The sequence below is a fragment of the Capricornis sumatraensis genome, chromosome 11, assembly GCF_032405125.1.
Source record: "Capricornis sumatraensis isolate serow.1 chromosome 11, serow.2, whole genome shotgun sequence".
Classification (NCBI taxonomy): Eukaryota; Metazoa; Chordata; class Mammalia; order Artiodactyla; family Bovidae; genus Capricornis; species Capricornis sumatraensis.
In genome coordinates, this window is record NC_091079.1 from 20,479,752 (window position 1) to 20,497,074 (window position 17,323).

The 17,323-nt window shown below is 57.3% G+C and overlaps 3 protein-coding genes across 6 annotated transcripts in view; 2 read left to right on the forward strand and 1 right to left on the reverse strand.

Moving 5' to 3' along the window:
* The window catches only part of ZNF623 (zinc finger protein 623), a 246,494-nt gene that overhangs the window by 28,804 nt on the left and 200,367 nt on the right, over positions 1-17,323 (reverse strand). The gene's annotated exons all lie outside the window — the stretch shown is intronic.
* GFUS (GDP-L-fucose synthase) lies at positions 2,018-6,891 on the forward strand. Of its 3 annotated transcripts, none has more exons than XM_068983700.1 (11): positions 2,018-2,116; positions 3,034-3,190; positions 3,532-3,646; positions 4,696-4,824; positions 4,903-4,976; positions 5,163-5,296; positions 5,406-5,470; positions 5,771-5,837; positions 5,979-6,058; positions 6,267-6,366; positions 6,581-6,891. In XM_068983700.1, exons 2-11 carry the CDS (start codon positions 3,045-3,047, stop codon positions 6,634-6,636), a joined length of 966 nt encoding a protein of 321 aa, XP_068839801.1. In that variant the 5' UTR covers positions 2,018-2,116; positions 3,034-3,044; the 3' UTR covers positions 6,637-6,891. The 3 variants fall into 3 exon arrangements, with proteins under 3 accessions (XP_068839801.1, XP_068839803.1, XP_068839802.1); XM_068983702.1 differs by lacking the exon at positions 2,018-2,116 and adding an exon at positions 2,286-2,306; XM_068983701.1 differs by lacking the exon at positions 2,018-2,116 and adding an exon at positions 2,575-2,707.
* PYCR3 (pyrroline-5-carboxylate reductase 3) lies at positions 9,400-16,588 on the forward strand. Of its 2 annotated transcripts, none has more exons than XM_068983703.1 (6): positions 9,400-9,501; positions 14,341-14,405; positions 14,775-14,954; positions 15,160-15,372; positions 15,664-15,756; positions 15,915-16,588. In XM_068983703.1, the coding sequence occupies exons 1-6, from the start codon at positions 9,405-9,407 to the stop codon at positions 16,095-16,097; spliced, it is 831 nt and encodes a 276-aa protein (XP_068839804.1). In that variant the 5' UTR covers positions 9,400-9,404; the 3' UTR covers positions 16,098-16,588. The 2 variants fall into 2 exon arrangements, with proteins under 2 accessions (XP_068839804.1, XP_068839805.1); XM_068983704.1 differs by having other exon boundaries at positions 15,220-15,372.

Consider the following 17,323-nt stretch of genomic DNA (forward strand, 5'->3'; position numbering starts at 1 on the left):
CACTTCCCAGGATCCGTTGTAGGAAGTCACAGTGGTGCTGTCAGTCTGGGTGCCTTGTTTTTTTCTTGCCGGGTCACTCAGGCCAGAGCTTCGAGTACAATTTTGAGCAAAAGTGGCAAAAGTGAACATTTTTGTTTAATTTCTTACCTTAAGGGGAAAACTTTTAGTCTTTCATTCACTGAGTTTGACATTGTTGCTCAGTCATTCAGTTGTGCCCAACTCTTTGCAACCCCATGGACTGCAGCACATCAGGCTTCCTTGTCCTTCACCATCTCCCAGAACTTGCTCAAACTCATGTCTGAGTCGGTGATGCCATCCAACCATCTCATCCTCTGTTGTCCCCTTCTCCTCCTGACTTCAATCTTTCCCAGCATCAGGGTCTTTTCCAATGAGTCGGTTCTTCGCATCAGGTGGCCAAAGTATTGGATTTTCAGCTCCAGCATCAGTCCTTCCAATGAATATTCAGGACTGATTTCCTTTGGGATGTTAAAGGAGTGTGATGTTAGCTGTGGGGTTTTTCATAAATGCCCTTGATTAAGTTGAGGAAGTTCTCTTCTGTTCCTGGTTTGTTGAGTATTCTTATCATGAAAGGATGTTAGACTTTATCAAATGCTTTATCTGCCTCAGCTGAGATCATTTTTGTTCTTTGTTCTATGAATGTGCTGTATTTGATTCTTTTTTTTTAAATTGAACCATCCCTTGCATTGCAGAAATAAATCTCACTTAGTCATGTGTATAATCCTTTTACTATGCTGCTGGATTCAGTTTACAGTTGCTTTTATTCCAACTCTTTACTTCCCTTGGTGAAAACTCCATTCATCATACTGCAGTGCCCTAGACAGAAACGCAAACTATATATATAACAAATACATATATGTATATATAGATAGGTAGATATAGATGTATTTTGAAGGACTAACTTACATGATTGTGGGGCTGCAAGTTTGAAGTCTGTAGGACAGGCTGGCAGGCTAGAACTCTAGGGCAGGAACTCTCCAGTCTTGAAGTAGAATGTCTTCTCCTTCAGTGAAACTTCAATTTTGCTCTTAAGGCTTCTCAACTGAATGGATGTGCTCACTCAGTCGTGTCCGGCTCTTTGCCACCCCCTGGACTGTAGCCCTGCAGGCTCCTCTGTCCATGGGATTTCCCATGCAAGAATACTGGAGTGGGTTGCTATTTCCTACTCTAGAGGATCTTTCCAACTCAGGAATCAAAACTGTGCCTCCTAAATTGGCAGGTGGATTCTTTACCACTGTGCCACCTGGGAAGCCTCCTGAATGAATGAGACCCACATTATCAAGGAAAGTCTAGTTTTCTTCAAGTCACCTGCTCTAAGATGCTACTGTCTATGAAACATCTTCACTGGCAGCACCTAGATTTGTGTGTGAATCACTGGGTGCTACAGCCTCGCCAACATGACACATAACCAGTTGACACCAACCATCACATCAGGCTTTGTACCTAACTTCCTCCCATAGCTTGCCTAGCCAATGAAGCAGGAATCCTCTTAATTCTTCCAACTTGACGTTGCTTCAGTCAGTAAACTTCTGAGTCGTTATTACCTGAACTACAGCAGTGGCCCCCAAGCGACCTCCTGCTATTAATAATCTCGTGAAATATGTTTGTCTTTTTAATGTATTTATTAAAGTATATTTTATATACTGTCCCCCTCAGTGTCCCGAATATAGTAACTGTTGCAGTTGCTTCTCACAAATGCAGTTTTTACCCTAGGAAAGCACCGAGCAGCTGCAGCTCCTCCGTGTTCAGGATATTCTTTGGCCCCGCCGCTACTCCTCCGTCCAGAGTCTGCGGGCTTTCGGAGATTCGCAGCCTCGCGTCCTCTCCCACAGCCCCAACGCCGGCACCGTCGGGGTTAGAGGCTAGCAGTGATCGGCCTAGGGGAGGCGGAGCCGACGGGAACTACATTTCCCAGGCTACCGCGCGGCTCTGGACTTCATGTCCCAGCAACGCCCGGGGCGGCCATCGAGGACTCCACTTCCCAGAGTGCCGCGGGACGGCCCGACCTGGTCCTGCCCACTCCACCTGGCCCCGGCGCGTGGCTGGACGCTCAGCCGGCGCCGGAAGCGGCTCTGCGGGCAGGTTGGGTAAGGCGCAGGTAAGAAGGCGAGGGGCGCTGAGAGGACCTCGGGAGGGGATGGTGGGGGCGTGGCATGGCGAGCCGGGGCCTGGACCTTGGGTGCCCCGTGACAATCAGAAATGCCTGAAGGGTGCCGGGAACTGGGGGCGTGGGAGGGACCAGGAAGCATGGAAAGGGGCCCAACTGCACTGTGCGAGTGGGCTCAGAGGTGGGTCTGGGGGTGGAGGGCTTGGGAAGAGCCTGGGGAAACGTGGGAGGGGCCCGGCCGCGGTAGCGTCTACCCCAGGGCCCGCTGCTACACTGCTCGTGCCATCAGAATGTCCGGGAAGGGCCCCCTCTGGTCTGGGCTGCCCGTCGGGCTCTGCGTCAGGGAGTTCAAAGTCCTCCTGTAGTTGCCCAAGCAGATTTCCAACCCCCAGGATAGGGTGCTACGAGGTGGTGGCGCCCTGAGGCCTGTCCATTTCTCCGGGTAGCCAGAAGCTCTGCCTGCCCAGAAGGAACCAAGCTTTCCAAGGCTAGCTGAAGTGGGCACTGGGCTGCAAACACAGGCGCCACCCCTTCCCGCAGTCAGTAGCATATGGACTTTGGCCAGAAAGCCCCAGACCCAAGGTTGGCTGCCTTCCTTCTTGTGAGCCAGAAAGGAGCCAAATGTTCTCCTTGGCCCAGTGGGGGGTCAGGGTTGGGCCCGCAGGGCAGAGCCTGGTTCTCCAGGCTGAGTGGTAGGCACAGGGCTCCCTGGAGAACAGAGCTGAGAGGATCGGATGGCTCAGGCTAGCTGGGTCTGCCTGGTCCCCAGCAGGCAGTCTCCCTGGCCTGGTGACCTCATACTGTGCCCCAGTGCTAGGGGCAGTGACCCTGGGCTGTGGCAGCTCATGGGAATGGGGTTCTGTGGGATGGGAGCAATGGCCTCAGCCTCGCACCATTTGGCCCTATAGGTGTAGCCACCATGGGTGATCCTCGCGGGACCAGGCGGATCCTAGTGACTGGGGGCTCAGGGCTGGTGGGCAGAGCCATCCAGAAGGTGGTAGAAGATGGGGCCAGGCTGCCCGGAGAGGACTGGGTGTTTGTCTCCTCCAAGGATGCCGATCTCACGTGAGTCCACCCATCCCTGGAGCACACCCACTGTGCCCTCTCCAGACTGAGCGCTCCGGGCCAGCCCTGTCCCTGGCGGGGCCTCGCATCCGGGCCCTCCCTGCCAGGTGGCTGGCTTGGCCAGGATGTGCACAGCTTTGCTCCTGTGCAAACTTCCTCCTTTCTCTTCCTGGAAGCCCACACTCTCCTACCAGCCACAGCCTGGCCTGGCCTGGCCACTTTCCCTTTTGGCAGCCCCTCCCGCCTTTGGCCCTCCCTGGCTCCTGCCCCCAGTGCCTTGAGCCAGGGTGCTCGTTCCCTCGGGCCTCCAAGCAGCCCCTGATGGCCTGGCTTCCCCACAGGGATGCTGCACAGACCCGAGCGCTGTTTCAACAGGTCCAGCCCACACACGTCATCCATCTTGCTGCAATGGTGGGGGGCCTGTTCCGGAATATCAAATACAATTTGGACTTCTGGGTAAGGGAGAGCCCCAGTGAGCACTGGGAGCCAGGATCCCAGATTTTGGGGGCTTTTTGGCCAGCTTCCCAAGCTCTTGTTCTGGCCGCACGAAGTTCCTGAGGGTCAGGGCTTGGCCCAGCAGGTGGGGCAGCCCCGAGGGCCCCCAGTGCCCTACACTTGGGCTGTAGGCAGAGGGGCACACAGGTAGGCTTGGTGACATTTGGCCCAATAGGGAAAGCCCAAGAGGTAAATGGGGTTTGGGTGAGCTGAGAGAAGCCAGCATTTGGCGTGTGACCCTGCCCCAACTGCTTCCTTCCTCCTGGGCCTCCAAATGCCCCTGCTCCCAGGAGGTCCAGCTGCACTGAGCCTGGGGTGAACCCTGGGCTGCTGAGGTGTAAGCTGCGCTCTTCCAGGGCCCTGCCCCTGCCAGGCTTTGCCCCTGAGGGCTGTCCCTGTCTCTGCCACTGGCCTTGGTGTGATTCAGCCCTGCTTTGGGCCTGGGATGGTGGAAGCTTAGACCAGATTATGCACTGGGGTCTGTCCTCCTCGTCTCAGCGACAGCCTTCCCAGGAAGCTGCCTGACCACCACCTCTCCCCTCTCCCCAGACCACCCAAATGCCCCGGCCAGCTCATGTCCTCAGAGAGGGAAGTGAGGCCCGAGGAGGGGTGTGGCCAGCCAAGGCTTCATTGCTACTGAGCAGTAGAGCCAGGGGTGAGCTCCTGGGTTGGGGGTGTGGAAGGGCCCCATCTTCCCTCCCTGCCTCAGGGCCAGATTGGGCCCCCTGGGTGCCTGAACCACCTCAGCAGCCCCTGAGGGTGGGGCTCAGCCCTGAGCTTGGGGTGTAGCCCTCTCCTCCAAGGTCCTCCTGCAGCTTCAGGGGAGGCAGGCCTAGACCCTCCTGCAGTCCTGGGGGTGGGCACTGGGAGTAGTAGGAACTCAGGCTCAGATGCGGCCTCCAGGGTCCGTCCCCACTTCAGTCCCTGGAGGAGCAGGTGAGGCTTCGGACCGTTCCTGGAGGAGCCTGACCCCTGCTTCCCACCGCCCCCCCGCGCCCCCCGCCCCGCAGAGGAAAAACATACACATCAATGATAATGTGCTACACTCGGCCTTCGAGGTGGGCGTGCACAAGGTGGTCTCCTGCCTTTCCACCTGCATCTTCCCAGACAAGACCACCTACCCTATCGATGAGACCATGGTAAGGGGCGGAGCCTGGGCAGGGCGGGGCCTGGCCTGGGGGCGGGGCCGAGGAGCAGCAGGTCCTCTGCTCCCCCAGATTCACAACGGGCCACCGCACAGCAGCAATTTTGGCTACTCTTACGCCAAGAGGATGATCGACGTGCAGAACAGGTCCTCCTCCTCCGCCCCCTGGGCAGAGGCCAGTCAAGGCTGGGGAAGGGGGCCTGGGTGCTCCGCAGTGGGTGGGCCCAGGGGGTGGCCTGTCAGGGCTCCCAGACCTTGGCTGGGGTGGGACTCGGGGTGGGACGGGCCAGTGGCCCCAGGGTAAGGGCCAGAGGGGACGCTCTGCCGCCGCAGGGCCTACTTCCAGCAGCACGGCTGCACTTTCACTGCTGTCATCCCCACCAACGTCTTCGGGCCCCACGACAACTTCAGTATCGAGGATGGCCACGTACTGCCTGGCCTCATCCACAAGGTGCACCTGGCCAAGAGTGAGTGCCCGCCGCCCGCGGGGGCCCCTGGGGCGCAGCCCGGTGCAGGGGGGCGGGGGGTGGCTGATGCTGCCACAGCCCCTCTGACACCTGCCCTCCTGACCCACAGGCAGTGGCTCAGCCTTGACGGTGTGGGGCACAGGGAGGCCCCGGAGGCAGTTCATCTACTCACTGGTTGGTGCCACAGGGGGGCACGGCTGCCCCCAGAACGTCTCCTGGGGCCGCCGAGCTGGCCGTGGGCAGGCGGGAGGGAGCCTGGGAAAGTGTGGGGGTCCAGGCTGCCCCCATCCTCGCTGGGGCCCTGTAGGTTCCTGTCCCTGGAGAGTCGCTGGGGTAGCTCTGAGCTCATCGGGAGGAGGGAGTTGGGGCACAGCTGGCTGGCCACTGCCCAAAGGGAGGGACCTGGGCTGGAGAGGGGACATGCACCCGTGGGCTGTCACTGGTGGCCTCTGACCCCAGACGTCTGACTGGCAGGACCTGGCCCGGCTCTTTATCTGGGCCCTGCGGGAATACAACGAGGTGGAGCCCATCATCCTGTCAGGTGGGTGCCCAGCAGCTCCATCCCCACCCCCACCAGCTGGGGGCGACCCTGTCTGTCCCTGGAGCTGCCGAGCAGGGAGGGGACTTCTGGGGGCCGGGCAGTGAGGGCCTGACCTGGCCTTTGGTCCCTGGCTCCCCACAGTGGGCGAGGAGGACGAGGTGTCTGTCCAGGAGGCAGCTGAGGCCGTGGTGGAGGCCATGGACTTCCACGGGGAGGTCACCGTATCCTTTGGTCGGAGGCTGGGGTGCCTCGGGCCTCCCTGCAGGAGACTGTGCCCTGATGCCCCCAAGGCACTCACCCTGGTGGCCTGGGGTGGGGGCACTGCTGCTCTGCCCTGGAGGCTTCTCCTGGGAAAGCTGGGCCGGGCTCAAGGGCAGGCGGGCGGCAGCGGGGCTTCCCCTCGTGCTGAGGCCTTGACCAGGTGCCCAGTTTGATACAACCAAGTCAGATGGGCAGTTTAAGAAGACGGCCAGTAATGCCAAGCTGCGGGCCTACCTGCCCGACTTCCGGTTCACGCCCTTCAAGCAGGGTGAGCCTCCCACCCTGTTCCTCAGGGCCTTCCGGCCTCTCCCGGGGCCCACCACTGCCCCTGCCTGGGCTTCAGCTTTCCCAGTGCCAGTTGCGGGGAACGCTCCACGGGTTTGGCCTCCATGCCCTCACCGCAGAGGCAGGACTCCCTGGGTCCCCATCCTCCTTCCGGGGAGGTCAGGACCGCCCTGGCCCTCACCTGCCCACCTCTGCAGCCGTGAAGGAGACCTGTGCCTGGTTCACGGACAACTATGAGCAGGCCCGGAAGTGAAGCCTGTGGCCGGAGCTGGTCCACCTCCTCCCCAGCGCCCGGCCGGCAGCGCCCAGCAGCAGCCACTCTCAGAAACTGCCAGGAGCTAGGGGCACCGCCTGCCCTCCTGATGGTGGTCTCTGCTCCACTCCATCTGCTGAGGCAGGCCTCAGTGACTGTCTGGTGGGGCCTCCGTCCACATCAGGGAAGCCAAGCCCAGCACCCTGCTCCCCAACTCCATCCCTGAGTGTCCGCTTCCAATCCCTGGGAGCCAATAAAGAGCATTTTCACAGGCCTGTGTGCCAGCCACCCCCATCCCCACTGCAGCACTGCCTCCTGAGCCCGGCCAGCCCCCCAAGAGCTGCTGGGCCATGGTGACCAACTGTCCCTGGGGCAGAAGGGTGGCAGTGGGCGGAGACACAGAGAAGTGGTGAGTGGGCAGGTGGCAGGAGAGGGTGGGCTGTCAGCTGGTAGGGACAAAGGGTAGGGCACCTGCAGTGGTCCCAGTGCGGTGGCCAGAGCCAGCCTCTCCCCACACGGCCACATGTGGGCCTGGGTAACTGCACTCCCCAGGGCTCCCCTGCTTCCTCCCAGGACTTCGGGGAAAGAGGCCGGGTCTGGGTTTGGATAGGCTGGGCAGGCACAGAGGGATCTGAGGAGAGTGTCGGTCTGCTGGTTCAGGCTCCCCTGGGGCCCCAGCGGAGAGGAGCCCGACCTGGCCCTTCATCTCCCTAGCCCTCATGTGGTGGCTTGGGTGCTGGGGCCCAGCCTGTCCTTCTCCCGAGGACAGTGACAGGTGTCACACACGAGTGGGCCTGGCGGGCAGGGAGGTGAGTGGCACCTTCCTCAATAGGAAGTTCTAGACGAGTTGACCCACTGGCACCCTGGCTGTTCAGGCAATTCTGTGGGTGCCAGCCTCCAGGCCGGAGCAGGACTGCCTCCCTCAGGACCCAGGCACCTTCCCTGGCTCTGGGAGCCCCCTCTCCTCAGGTCCCCTCTTCATGAGTGTGGACCAGTGACCGGTGTGCCCACACGGTCATGACATCTTTTGTTTCTCTGGGCAGCGTCGGCTGTCCCCCCTGTGCTAGGCACACAGTCCCAACCTCTGCACCCCATCCAGCTGACCACACACTGCGTTTGTCAGCACCCCATTACTCTCCCCAATAGTGTCAGTGCCTCCCTACCTTCTCGGTCTCTGTCCAGATGGTTATTCCTCTGTGAGGCCCACCCCACCGGCCTGCTTCTCCAGAAGTTCCTCCCCTCCCCCACCCACAGGACTCAGAGCTCCAGGACCAGGTCCGCCTTCATGGTATATCCCCCGGGTGGCAACCATTTGTGAATGAAGGGTCTGCTGGTTAAGGGAGATGGGCAGGGGTGGCACCTGAGATGGATCTTGGATCAGCCCTGTGAGAAAGGGGGCAGGAGCAGAAAGGCCTGGACGTGCCTGGGAGGACACTAATAGTGGTTGCGTGTCTTGAGCTGTCCCTTGAGGGGTGTGTGTATCATAGAAGGGCAGGTCTGCAGGTAGGGCTTTGGCTGTCCATTCTGCTGCTCTGAGGGCTTCATTCCCAGCACCAGAGCAGGGGCTTCTCACTGAAGGGACAGTGTTGAGTGAGCGAGGGACTCTCATTGTTGAAGAATTTTTTAGTTGCTAAGTCGTGTCTCATTCTTTTTGTTGACCCCATGGAGCCCGCGAGGCTCCTCTATCCATGGGATTTCCCAGGCAAGAATACTGGAGTGGGTTGCCATTTCCTCCTCCAGGGTATCTTGCCAACACTGGGATTGAAACTGCATCTCCTGTGTTGCAGGAAGATTCTTTCCACCGAGCCACCTGGTAAGCCCGTTGAAGAATTTAGAACGTGCTAAAGCAGAATTTAAAGAAAATATCAAAACGTTTTTAAAATGCAATCTTAAAAACTGCAGTCTTAGCTTATTTTTCCTAGGTCAATCAAAAATTAGAAGCACACCCCACACCCACCCTCCCCCTCTTAGTCTCTAAGGTGCTTCCTGTCCCTAGCCTCACACTCTGTTCCTTAGAACCAACTAGAGGGGCCAGGTCTCTCCTGGGGACCTACACCTCAGGAAGGTCTCCCCTGCCTCCCTACATAGCTCCCTGAGAGGCTCTCAGAAGCCAAAACTCAGGCTGGCCTGAGGCGCTTCTTTAACAGCAAAGCCGCAGACCGCTGCTCCCACGTTTCACTGGCTGCGTCAATTTTATGCTGTCACTCGGACCCACTACAACTTGGGGGAAAGCTGACCACAAGCCCGGAATAGGCAGCCCTGTCCTCCACACCCGACTGCTCACAGGCTCCAAACAGAACCAGCGCGTGCTGTTCCCACCCAGAAACCGGCCCGAGGCCGGCAGAGTCCCACTCGATAGCCCCGATCTGTACCAGTGATAAGTGGGAGTCCGGATTCTGGCTGCCAGGAGTTTCATCAGAATCTGCTCAGCCGCCCCTTCCTGGAAGCTCAGCTGGCCGGTGTCCATCAGTGCTTTCCCATTGGCCCCGCGAGGTACCCCATCCCACTGCAGCCGCCACCCTTTTCGACCCTTCGCTTGTAAATAGACCCTCTCAAGTTGCTGCTTGCGAAATTCACACACCAGTGGAGCACCCAGGTACAGCAGCCGGCCTGTGTACCACACGCTTTGCGCGGCGCCCCGCCCCCGCACGGAAACCCCGGGAGAGGGCGGAGCGTTAGGTCTCCGCAGCCTGTGGACGAGCTCAAGTGAGGCCCGCGCAGCCCATTGGCGCAGCTGAGGCAGGGGTGGGGCGCGGCGCGACGGCGTAATGGCGGCGGCGGCGGAGGAGTCCGGCTGGAGGCGAGTGGGCTTCGTGGGCGCGGGCCGCATGGCGGAGGCCATCGCGCAGGGCCTCATCCAAGCAGGTGGGGCGCCACGGGCGTAGGACGCGTGGGGACCCCGGGCTCGGGGCCAGCGGGCGTCCGAGACCGGCCTGAGGTGGGAGGGGCGGGCTTACCTGTCCCGTGCCCACCTGCCCCGCGGATCCCAGAGCAGCGCGGCGCCCTAGACGCAGGGGCGCCAGGGTGGAGCTCGCCAGCGGGCGTGGGCCAAGACTGCTAGCGGACTCTGCCTTTCCTCTGGGAAGGCGGCTGGAGGGGATATAGTGGAGAAGCTCAAGGTCAGCCGTCCGCACGGTAACCGCGAGGCGGTCGGAATTGGGATGCGCTGTTAGAAAGCATCACTACGAACAAAGCTAGTGGAGGTGATGGAATTCCAGTGGAGCTATTTCAAATCCTGAAAGATGATGCTGTGAGAGTGCTGCACTAAATATGCCAGCAAATTTGGAAAACAGCACTGGCCACAAGCCTGGAAAAGGTCAGTTTTTATTCCAATCCCCAAAAGAGGCAATGCCAAAGAATGCTCAAACTACCACACAATTGCACTCATCTGACATGCTAGTAAAGTAATGCTCAAAATTCTCCAAGCCAGGCTTCAGCAATAGGTGAACCGTGAACTTCCAGATGTTGAAGCTGGTTTTAGAAAAGGCAGAGGAACCAGAGATCAAATTGCCAACATCCGCTGGATCATGGAAAAAGCAAGAGAGTTCCAGAAAAACATCTATTTATGCTTTATTGACTATGCCAAAGCGTTTGACTGTGTGATCACAATAAACTGTGGAAAATTCTGAAAGAGATGGGAATACCAGACCACCTGACCTGCCTCTTGAGAAATCTATATGAAAGTAAGGAAGCAACAGTTAGAACTGGACACGGAACAACAGACTTGTTACAAATAGGAAAAGGAGTACGTCAAGACTGTATATTGTCAACCTGCTTATTCAACTTATACGCAGAGTACATCATGAGAAACGCTGGGCTGGAAGAAGCACAAGCTGGAATCAAGGTTGCCGGGAGAAATATTAATAACCTCAGATATGCAGATGACACCACCCTTATGGCAGAAAGTGAAGAGGAACTCAAAAGCCTCTTGATGAAAGTGAAAGAGGAGAGTGAAAAAGTTGGCTTAAAGCTCAACATTCAGAAAGCTAAGATCGTGGTATCTGGTCCCATCACTTCATGGGAAATAGATGGGGAAACAGTGGAAACAGTGTCAGAGTTTATTTTTGGGGGCTCCAGAATCACTGTGGATGGTGATTGCAGCCATGAAATTAAAAGACACTTACTCCTTGGAAGGAAAGTTATGACCAACCTAGATAGAATATTAAAATGCAGAGACATTACTTTGCCAACAAAGGTCCATCTAGTCAAGGCTATGGTTTTTCCAGTGGTTATATATGGATGTGAGAGTTGGACTGTGAAGAAAGCTGAGCACCAAAGAATTGATGCTTTTGAACTGTGGTGCTAGAGAAGACTCTTGAGAGTCCCTTGGACTGCAAGGAGATCCAACCAGTCCATCCTAAAGGAGACCAGTCCTGGGTGTTCATTGGAAGGACTGATGCTGAGGCTGAAACTCCAATACTTTGGCCACCTCATGCGAAGAGTTGACTCATTGGAAAAGACCCTTATGCTGGAAGGGTTTGGGGGCAGGAGGAGAAGGGGACGACAGAGGATGAGATGGCTGGATGGCATCACTGAATCGATACTCGTGAGTTTGGGTGAACTCCAGGAGTTGGTGATGTACAGGGAGGCCTGACGTGCTGTGATTCATGGGGTCACGAAGAGTCGGACACAACTGAGCAACTGAACTGAACTAAACTGTGAGTGCATCAGTCCAGTCGCATCTGACTCTTTGCGACCCCGTGGACCGCAGCACGCCAGGCTTCCCTGTCCATCACCAACTCTTGGAGCTTGCTCAAATGCGTGTCCATCGAGTCGGTGATGCCGTCCAACCATCTCACCCTCTGTCGTCCCCTTCTCCCACCTTCAATCTTTCCCAGCATCAGGGTCTTTTCCATTGAGTCAGTTCTTCGTATTAAGTGGCCAAAATATTGGAGTTTTAGCCTCAGCATCAGTCCTTCCAATGAATATTCTGATTTCCTTTAGGATGGACTGGTTTGATTTCCTTGCAGTCCAGGGGACTCTCAAGAGTCTTCTCCAACACCACAGTTCGAAAGCATCAATTTTGGGGCTCTCAGCTTTCTTTATAGTTCGACCGTCACATCCATACATGACTACTGGAAAAGCCATAGCTTTGACTAGATTGACCTTTGTTGGGAAAGTGATGTCTCTGCATTTTAATATGCTGTCTAGGAATGGCAACCCACTCCAGTATTCTTGCCTGGAAAATCCCATGGATGGAGGAACCTGGTGGGCTACAGTTCATGGGGTCGCAAAGAGTCAGACACGACTGAGCGACTTCACTCACTCAGGTTGGTCATAGGTTTTGTTTCAAGCAACAAATGTCTTTTAACTTGATGGCTGCAGTCACCGTATGCAGTGATTTTGGAGCCCCCCAAAAATAAAGTCTGACACTGTTTCCCCATCTATTTCCCATGAAGTGATGGGGCCAGATGCCATGATCTTAGTTTTCTGAATGTTGAGCTTTAAGCCAACTTTTTCACTCTCCTCTTTCACTTTGATCAAGAGGCTTTTGAGTTCCTCTTCACTTTCTGCCATAAGGGTGGTGTCATCTGCATATCTGAGGTTATTGATATTTCTCCCGGCAATCTTGATTCCAGCTTGAGCTTCTTCCAGCCCAGCGTTTCTCATGATGTACTCTGCATATAAGTTAAATAAGCAGGGTGACAATATATAGCCTTGACGTACTGCTTTCCCGATTTGGAACCAGTCTGTTGTTCCGTGTCCAGTTTTAACTGGTGCTTCTTCACCTGCATACAGGTTTCTCAGGAGGCAGGTCAGGTGCTCTGGTATTACACTATGAGTGCATAAACAGCATATACGCCAAGTTTGGAAGATTGAGCACACAAATAAGAAGTAATGTGTCTTAGTAACTTTTAATATTGATTACCTGTTGGAAGAATAACATTTTGGCTACCTTAGGTTAAATAAAATGTATTATAATTAAACTTGTTTTTTCCTGATTGTTTAATATGACTACTAGAAGTTGTAAAGTGACATGTATGGGTTGAGTGATGTTTCTCTTGGACAGTCCTAGCATAGAGTGAGATCTTGTGCCTCTGTTGAATTGCCTGGCCCCTCTGAACCTACGACTCTCCTTTTGATTTGTTTGCCAGCGGCACTCCTAGTATCCGGCACTGCACATTTGGAGCCAGATCATCCTCTGTCCTTCACATTGTAGGGTGTTTAGCTCCCTTCAGTGGCTTCTCCCCACGAGAGGTTAGTAACATCTCCAGTTGTGAGAGCCAAAAATGTCTCCAGACCCTGCCAGTGTTGGGGGCAGGCAAAATCATTGGTTGAGAAGATCATGGCATCTAGTCCCATCACTTCATGGCAGAAGGATGGGGAAACAATGGAAACAGTGACAGACTTTATTTTGGGGGCTCCAAAATCACGGCAGATGGTGACTGCAGCCATGAAATTAAAAGACACTTACTCCTTGGAAGAAAAGTTATGACCAACATACACAGCATATTCAAAATCAGAGACATTACTTTCCCAACAAAGGTAGGTCTAGTCAAAGCTATGGTTTTGCCAGTGGTCACGTATGGATGTGAGAGCTGGACTATAAAGAAAGCTGAGCACCAAAGAATGGATGCTTTTGAACTGTGGTGTTGGAGAAGACTTTTCAGAGTCCCTTGGACTGCAAGGAGATCCAACCAGTCCATCCTAAAGGAAATCAGTTCTGAATAGTCATTGGAAGGACTGATGCTGAAGCTGAAACTCCAATGCTTTGGCCACCTGATGTGAAGAACTTCCTTGGAAAAGACCCTGATGCTGGGAAAGATTGAAGACAGGAGAAGGGGATGACAGAAGACGAGATGGTTGGATGGCATCACCGACTCCATGGACATGAGTTTGAGCAAGCTCCGGGAGTTGGTGATGGACATGGAAGCCTGGCGTGCTGCAGTCCATGGGGTTGCAGAGTCGGACACGACTGAGCTACTGAACTGAACTACAGCAGGAATGGTGGTGCTCTCCTGATCGTGCTCCACATTATTTAGGATCTTTATGTGGTGATTATGGACTAGCTTTTTGCCTTTAGCTGTATGTCAAGGTCTAGAGACATGAAAATCATCAGAAAGCAGTTTATTGCAGGGCTCAGTGGTTTACTTGTAAAACTTGGAGTGTTACCTGCTACCCCCAGCTCCATAGAGTTTGTGTTGACACAGTGCAGGCAACACATGGTGGCTGCCACCATCTGTCCAGGTTGTGGGGTGTATTTCTGCCTTCTTGTTAGACCTTGTAGAAATCTGACCTGTAGCGGATTCTGCCAAACAGACATTCTCTGCTTGGATGTCCCAGCACAGACACACCCATAGACACCCTCTTCCCAGGGTTCACACTTACCCCGCACCCTCCCTTCCTGGGCCTCCGTACCCACCATGCCCCCTCCCCAGCCTTCCCATTCCCAGAGGCAGCAGTCCCTGGGATCCGTGTCCTCACAAGACAAGGCGAACTCCTGGTCCCTGTGTCCAGCAACGCGTCTGGGCTTGGCAGCAGCAGCAGGTAGGTGGTGACGACTGCCGGGTGGAATCAAGTGAGGCTGGTGGTCTGGTCTGGTCGCGGCCAAGTGGAGCTGCCCTGCTGAGCTCCTGGCTTCCTGGAGAGGCTCAGGATGGCCCAGGTGTGGCTGAGCCTCAGAGACTTGCAGACCTGGCAGGCTCGCTCCACCGCCCCGCCTTCCTCACTGACACCCCCGCTTTTCTTTGCCTTTCCCTCCAGGAAAAGTGGAAGCTGAGCACGTGCTGGCCAGTGCGCCCTCCGACAAGAACCTCTGCCGTTTCCGGGTGAGCCGGGCAGCTCCCAGGTGGCTCTTGGCTCCTGTCCCTCAGACGCTCCTTGGGGCCAGAGAAGTCTGCTTACTTGGCTTAAGTTTTGAGATGGCTTGGGCTGGGGAAGGGGAGGTCAAAGTCCAGAAGGAATGTCAAGGTCATGGAGGGCCAGGGTGGGGTAAAGGGGTGTGTGTGCTGGGTGAATGTCATGGGCACTCACGGGCTCAGAGGGCTTGAGGCCGTGCTGCCGTCAGGGCCCACCTGAGGTTGGGTCCTGAGCAGGGATGGGTGGTCTGGCCACTGGGAGTAGAGCCGTCTGCAGCGGGGGTGCTGCGGTCTGGAGGATGCCTGCTGACAGGCCTGGCCCCGGCATCCCTGCTGCAGGCCATGGGCTGCCAGACCACCCACTCCAACCCGGAGGTGCTGCACAGCTGCTCCCTCGTCTTCTTCGCCACCAAGCCCCACATCCTGCCAGCCGTGCTGGTGGAGGTGGCTCCTGCCGTCACTGCTGAGCACATCTTGGTGTCCGTAGCCGCCGGGGTGTCCCTGAGCACCCTGGAGGAGGTGAGCGGCCCTTGAGGGTGCGGTGGGGCTGAGATGCTGATCCCAAGCTGGGCTCTGCTGACCAGACTCGACTTCCCACCCCAGCCATCCCAGACCGGCTGCAGCTGAGGCCTGGCCCTTCCAGAAGCCGGCATGGGTTGGTTGGGGAGCAGAGTCTCTCTGCCGGCCAGGACAGGCCTCACTGACTGCAGCCTCTCTCTGGCAGCTGCTGCCCCCAACAGCTCGGGTGCTCAGGGTCTCACCCAACCTGCCCTGCATCGTCCAGGAGGGTGCCATGGTGATGGCGCGGGGCCGCCACGCTGGGAGCTACGAGGCCCGGCTCCTGCAGTCCCTGCTGGAGGCCTGCGGGCAGTGCGAGGAGGTGCCTGAGGCCCAGGTGGACGTCCACACCGGCCTCAGCGGTAGCGGCGTAGCCTTTGTGAGTGTGGTGGGCAGCCCTCCCTCTGCAAAGTGGGGCCTTCCCAAGCCCCTGCAATAGCCCCTGCCCCCAGGGATCCGCCCATGGTCCTCAGCTGCCCGTGTGTGCCCACCCCGTCAGTGCCTTCCTGGGCCTTTGAGGCCGGCCCCTTGGCAGACCTCTGGGCTCCGGCCTTGGCTCTGGTGGCTGGCGCCCTGCGCCTTGTTCTGAAGGTGCCCAGCCTTCTCCAGGCTGGGTGCCGAGTCCCAGGGAGGGCTAGCTTTGACTCCCACCCCATCCCCACTGCTACAGGTGTGTGCCTTCTCCGAAGCCTTGGCCGAAGGTGCCATCAAAATGGGCATGCCCAGTGGCCTGGCCCACCGCATCACTGCCCAGACCCTGCTGGTGAGACTCTGCTGGATGGCCCAGGGAGTGTGCGGAAGGGGAGGGTCAGCATGGGGAGGCAGCCAGCTGATCTGAGCTGAGACGAGGTGCTGGGGGGGTGAGCTGCAGACGGGCTGCCAGCACCGCCCCCCCTCCTTAACCCCAATACCTCTCCCCAGGGGACGGCCAAGGTGCTTCTGCAGAAGGGGCAGCACCCAGCTCAGCTGCGGACTGACGTGTGCACACCGGGCGGCACGACCATCTATGGGCTCCATGTGCTGGAGCAGGGTGGGCTGCGGGCCACGGCCATGAGTGCTGTGGAGGCTGCCACCTGCCGGGCCAGGGAGCTCAGCAGGAAGTAGGTGTGGGCCACGCCCCTCCCCTGTGGTGGCTTGGGTCCCCTCTGTCCTGCAAGCCCTGCAGGGAGGAGGGGCCCTGGCCCGCAGGGAACACAGCAGGGTGTGGCCCGTCCCTGGACCCTGAGCTCCTGGCAAGGGCAGGGAAAGCTGGCCCTGATGACCCTTCCCTGGGTCAGGAGCCCTGGAGGGTCCTGTGTCCTGGCCTCTGACTGCAGGATTTGGTTCTCAACATGTCCGTGAAGGGACGAACAGGCCAGGAAAGCCAGAAACGTGGGGCCTTTGTTGGGGGGCCGCCCCATCCCACGCAGGCCCAAGTGCTGGAGCCCCTTCCTGCCACCTGCGGGGTGTCTGTGAACAGAGCTGACACACCACCGGCTGCGCACTCTGCCGCCCAGCCTCAAGCCTCTCCCAGAGTTCCAGCCTCTGTCCCGCTGGCCCTCAGCCAGGCACTGCTTGTCTGACCCCAGCCCTTGTACTAGTTAGAAGGGTCAGCCAAAGTCCATCTCTTCACCTTTTTTTTTAACCTTTAAAATGGAAATAAAGATGCTGTCCTATAGCACGGAGCGATCAATGTTTCACTGGAGGTGGATAAAACCAAATCCCGGTGCCTGGAGGCCCATCAGCAAGGCCCTAGGCTCAGACTTGAGCAGGTGGTGCAGATGGGGCTCCCCCTCCATCTCCCATCACTGACCCCCCCCTCGCCAATGCGTCTCCCAACAAAGTCCCTGGGCCCAGGCTGGAGCCCCGCCCTGAGGCGGCCAGTCTGCATGAGGCGTCTGTGGGCCCACTGCTGTTCCTCCCTGCTTCTCAGGTGGTGTTCTGGAGCCACGTGCTGGATGCAGTTACAAAAGACTGGGACAGAGCTTGTGTGAAGTGGGCATATTCAGCCTTTATTATAAAGTGAGGCTGGCTGTGTAAAGACCCCTTGACAGAGCAAGCACCCCACAGCCCACTCCAGCCCTCCTGCCCCCAAGATCCTGACCTGCTCTCAGGCCCACAGGCTCAAGGCCAACCCTGCACTAGCAAGGCCCCTTCCTCACCGCAGGCTCCAGGGCTCCATCCGTGGTACGGCTGTCACCTGGGGGCTTGTTCCCCGGTGTGCGGTCCCTCAGGCAAGGCTGGCCTCACATGGGTGGGTTTGCTCTTCCGACCCCCCTGGTGGGCTGGTATCAGCAGAAGCCACGGGCGGCGCTTTCTGCCCGCCGAGGCTGCCAGGCCAGCCCTGAGGT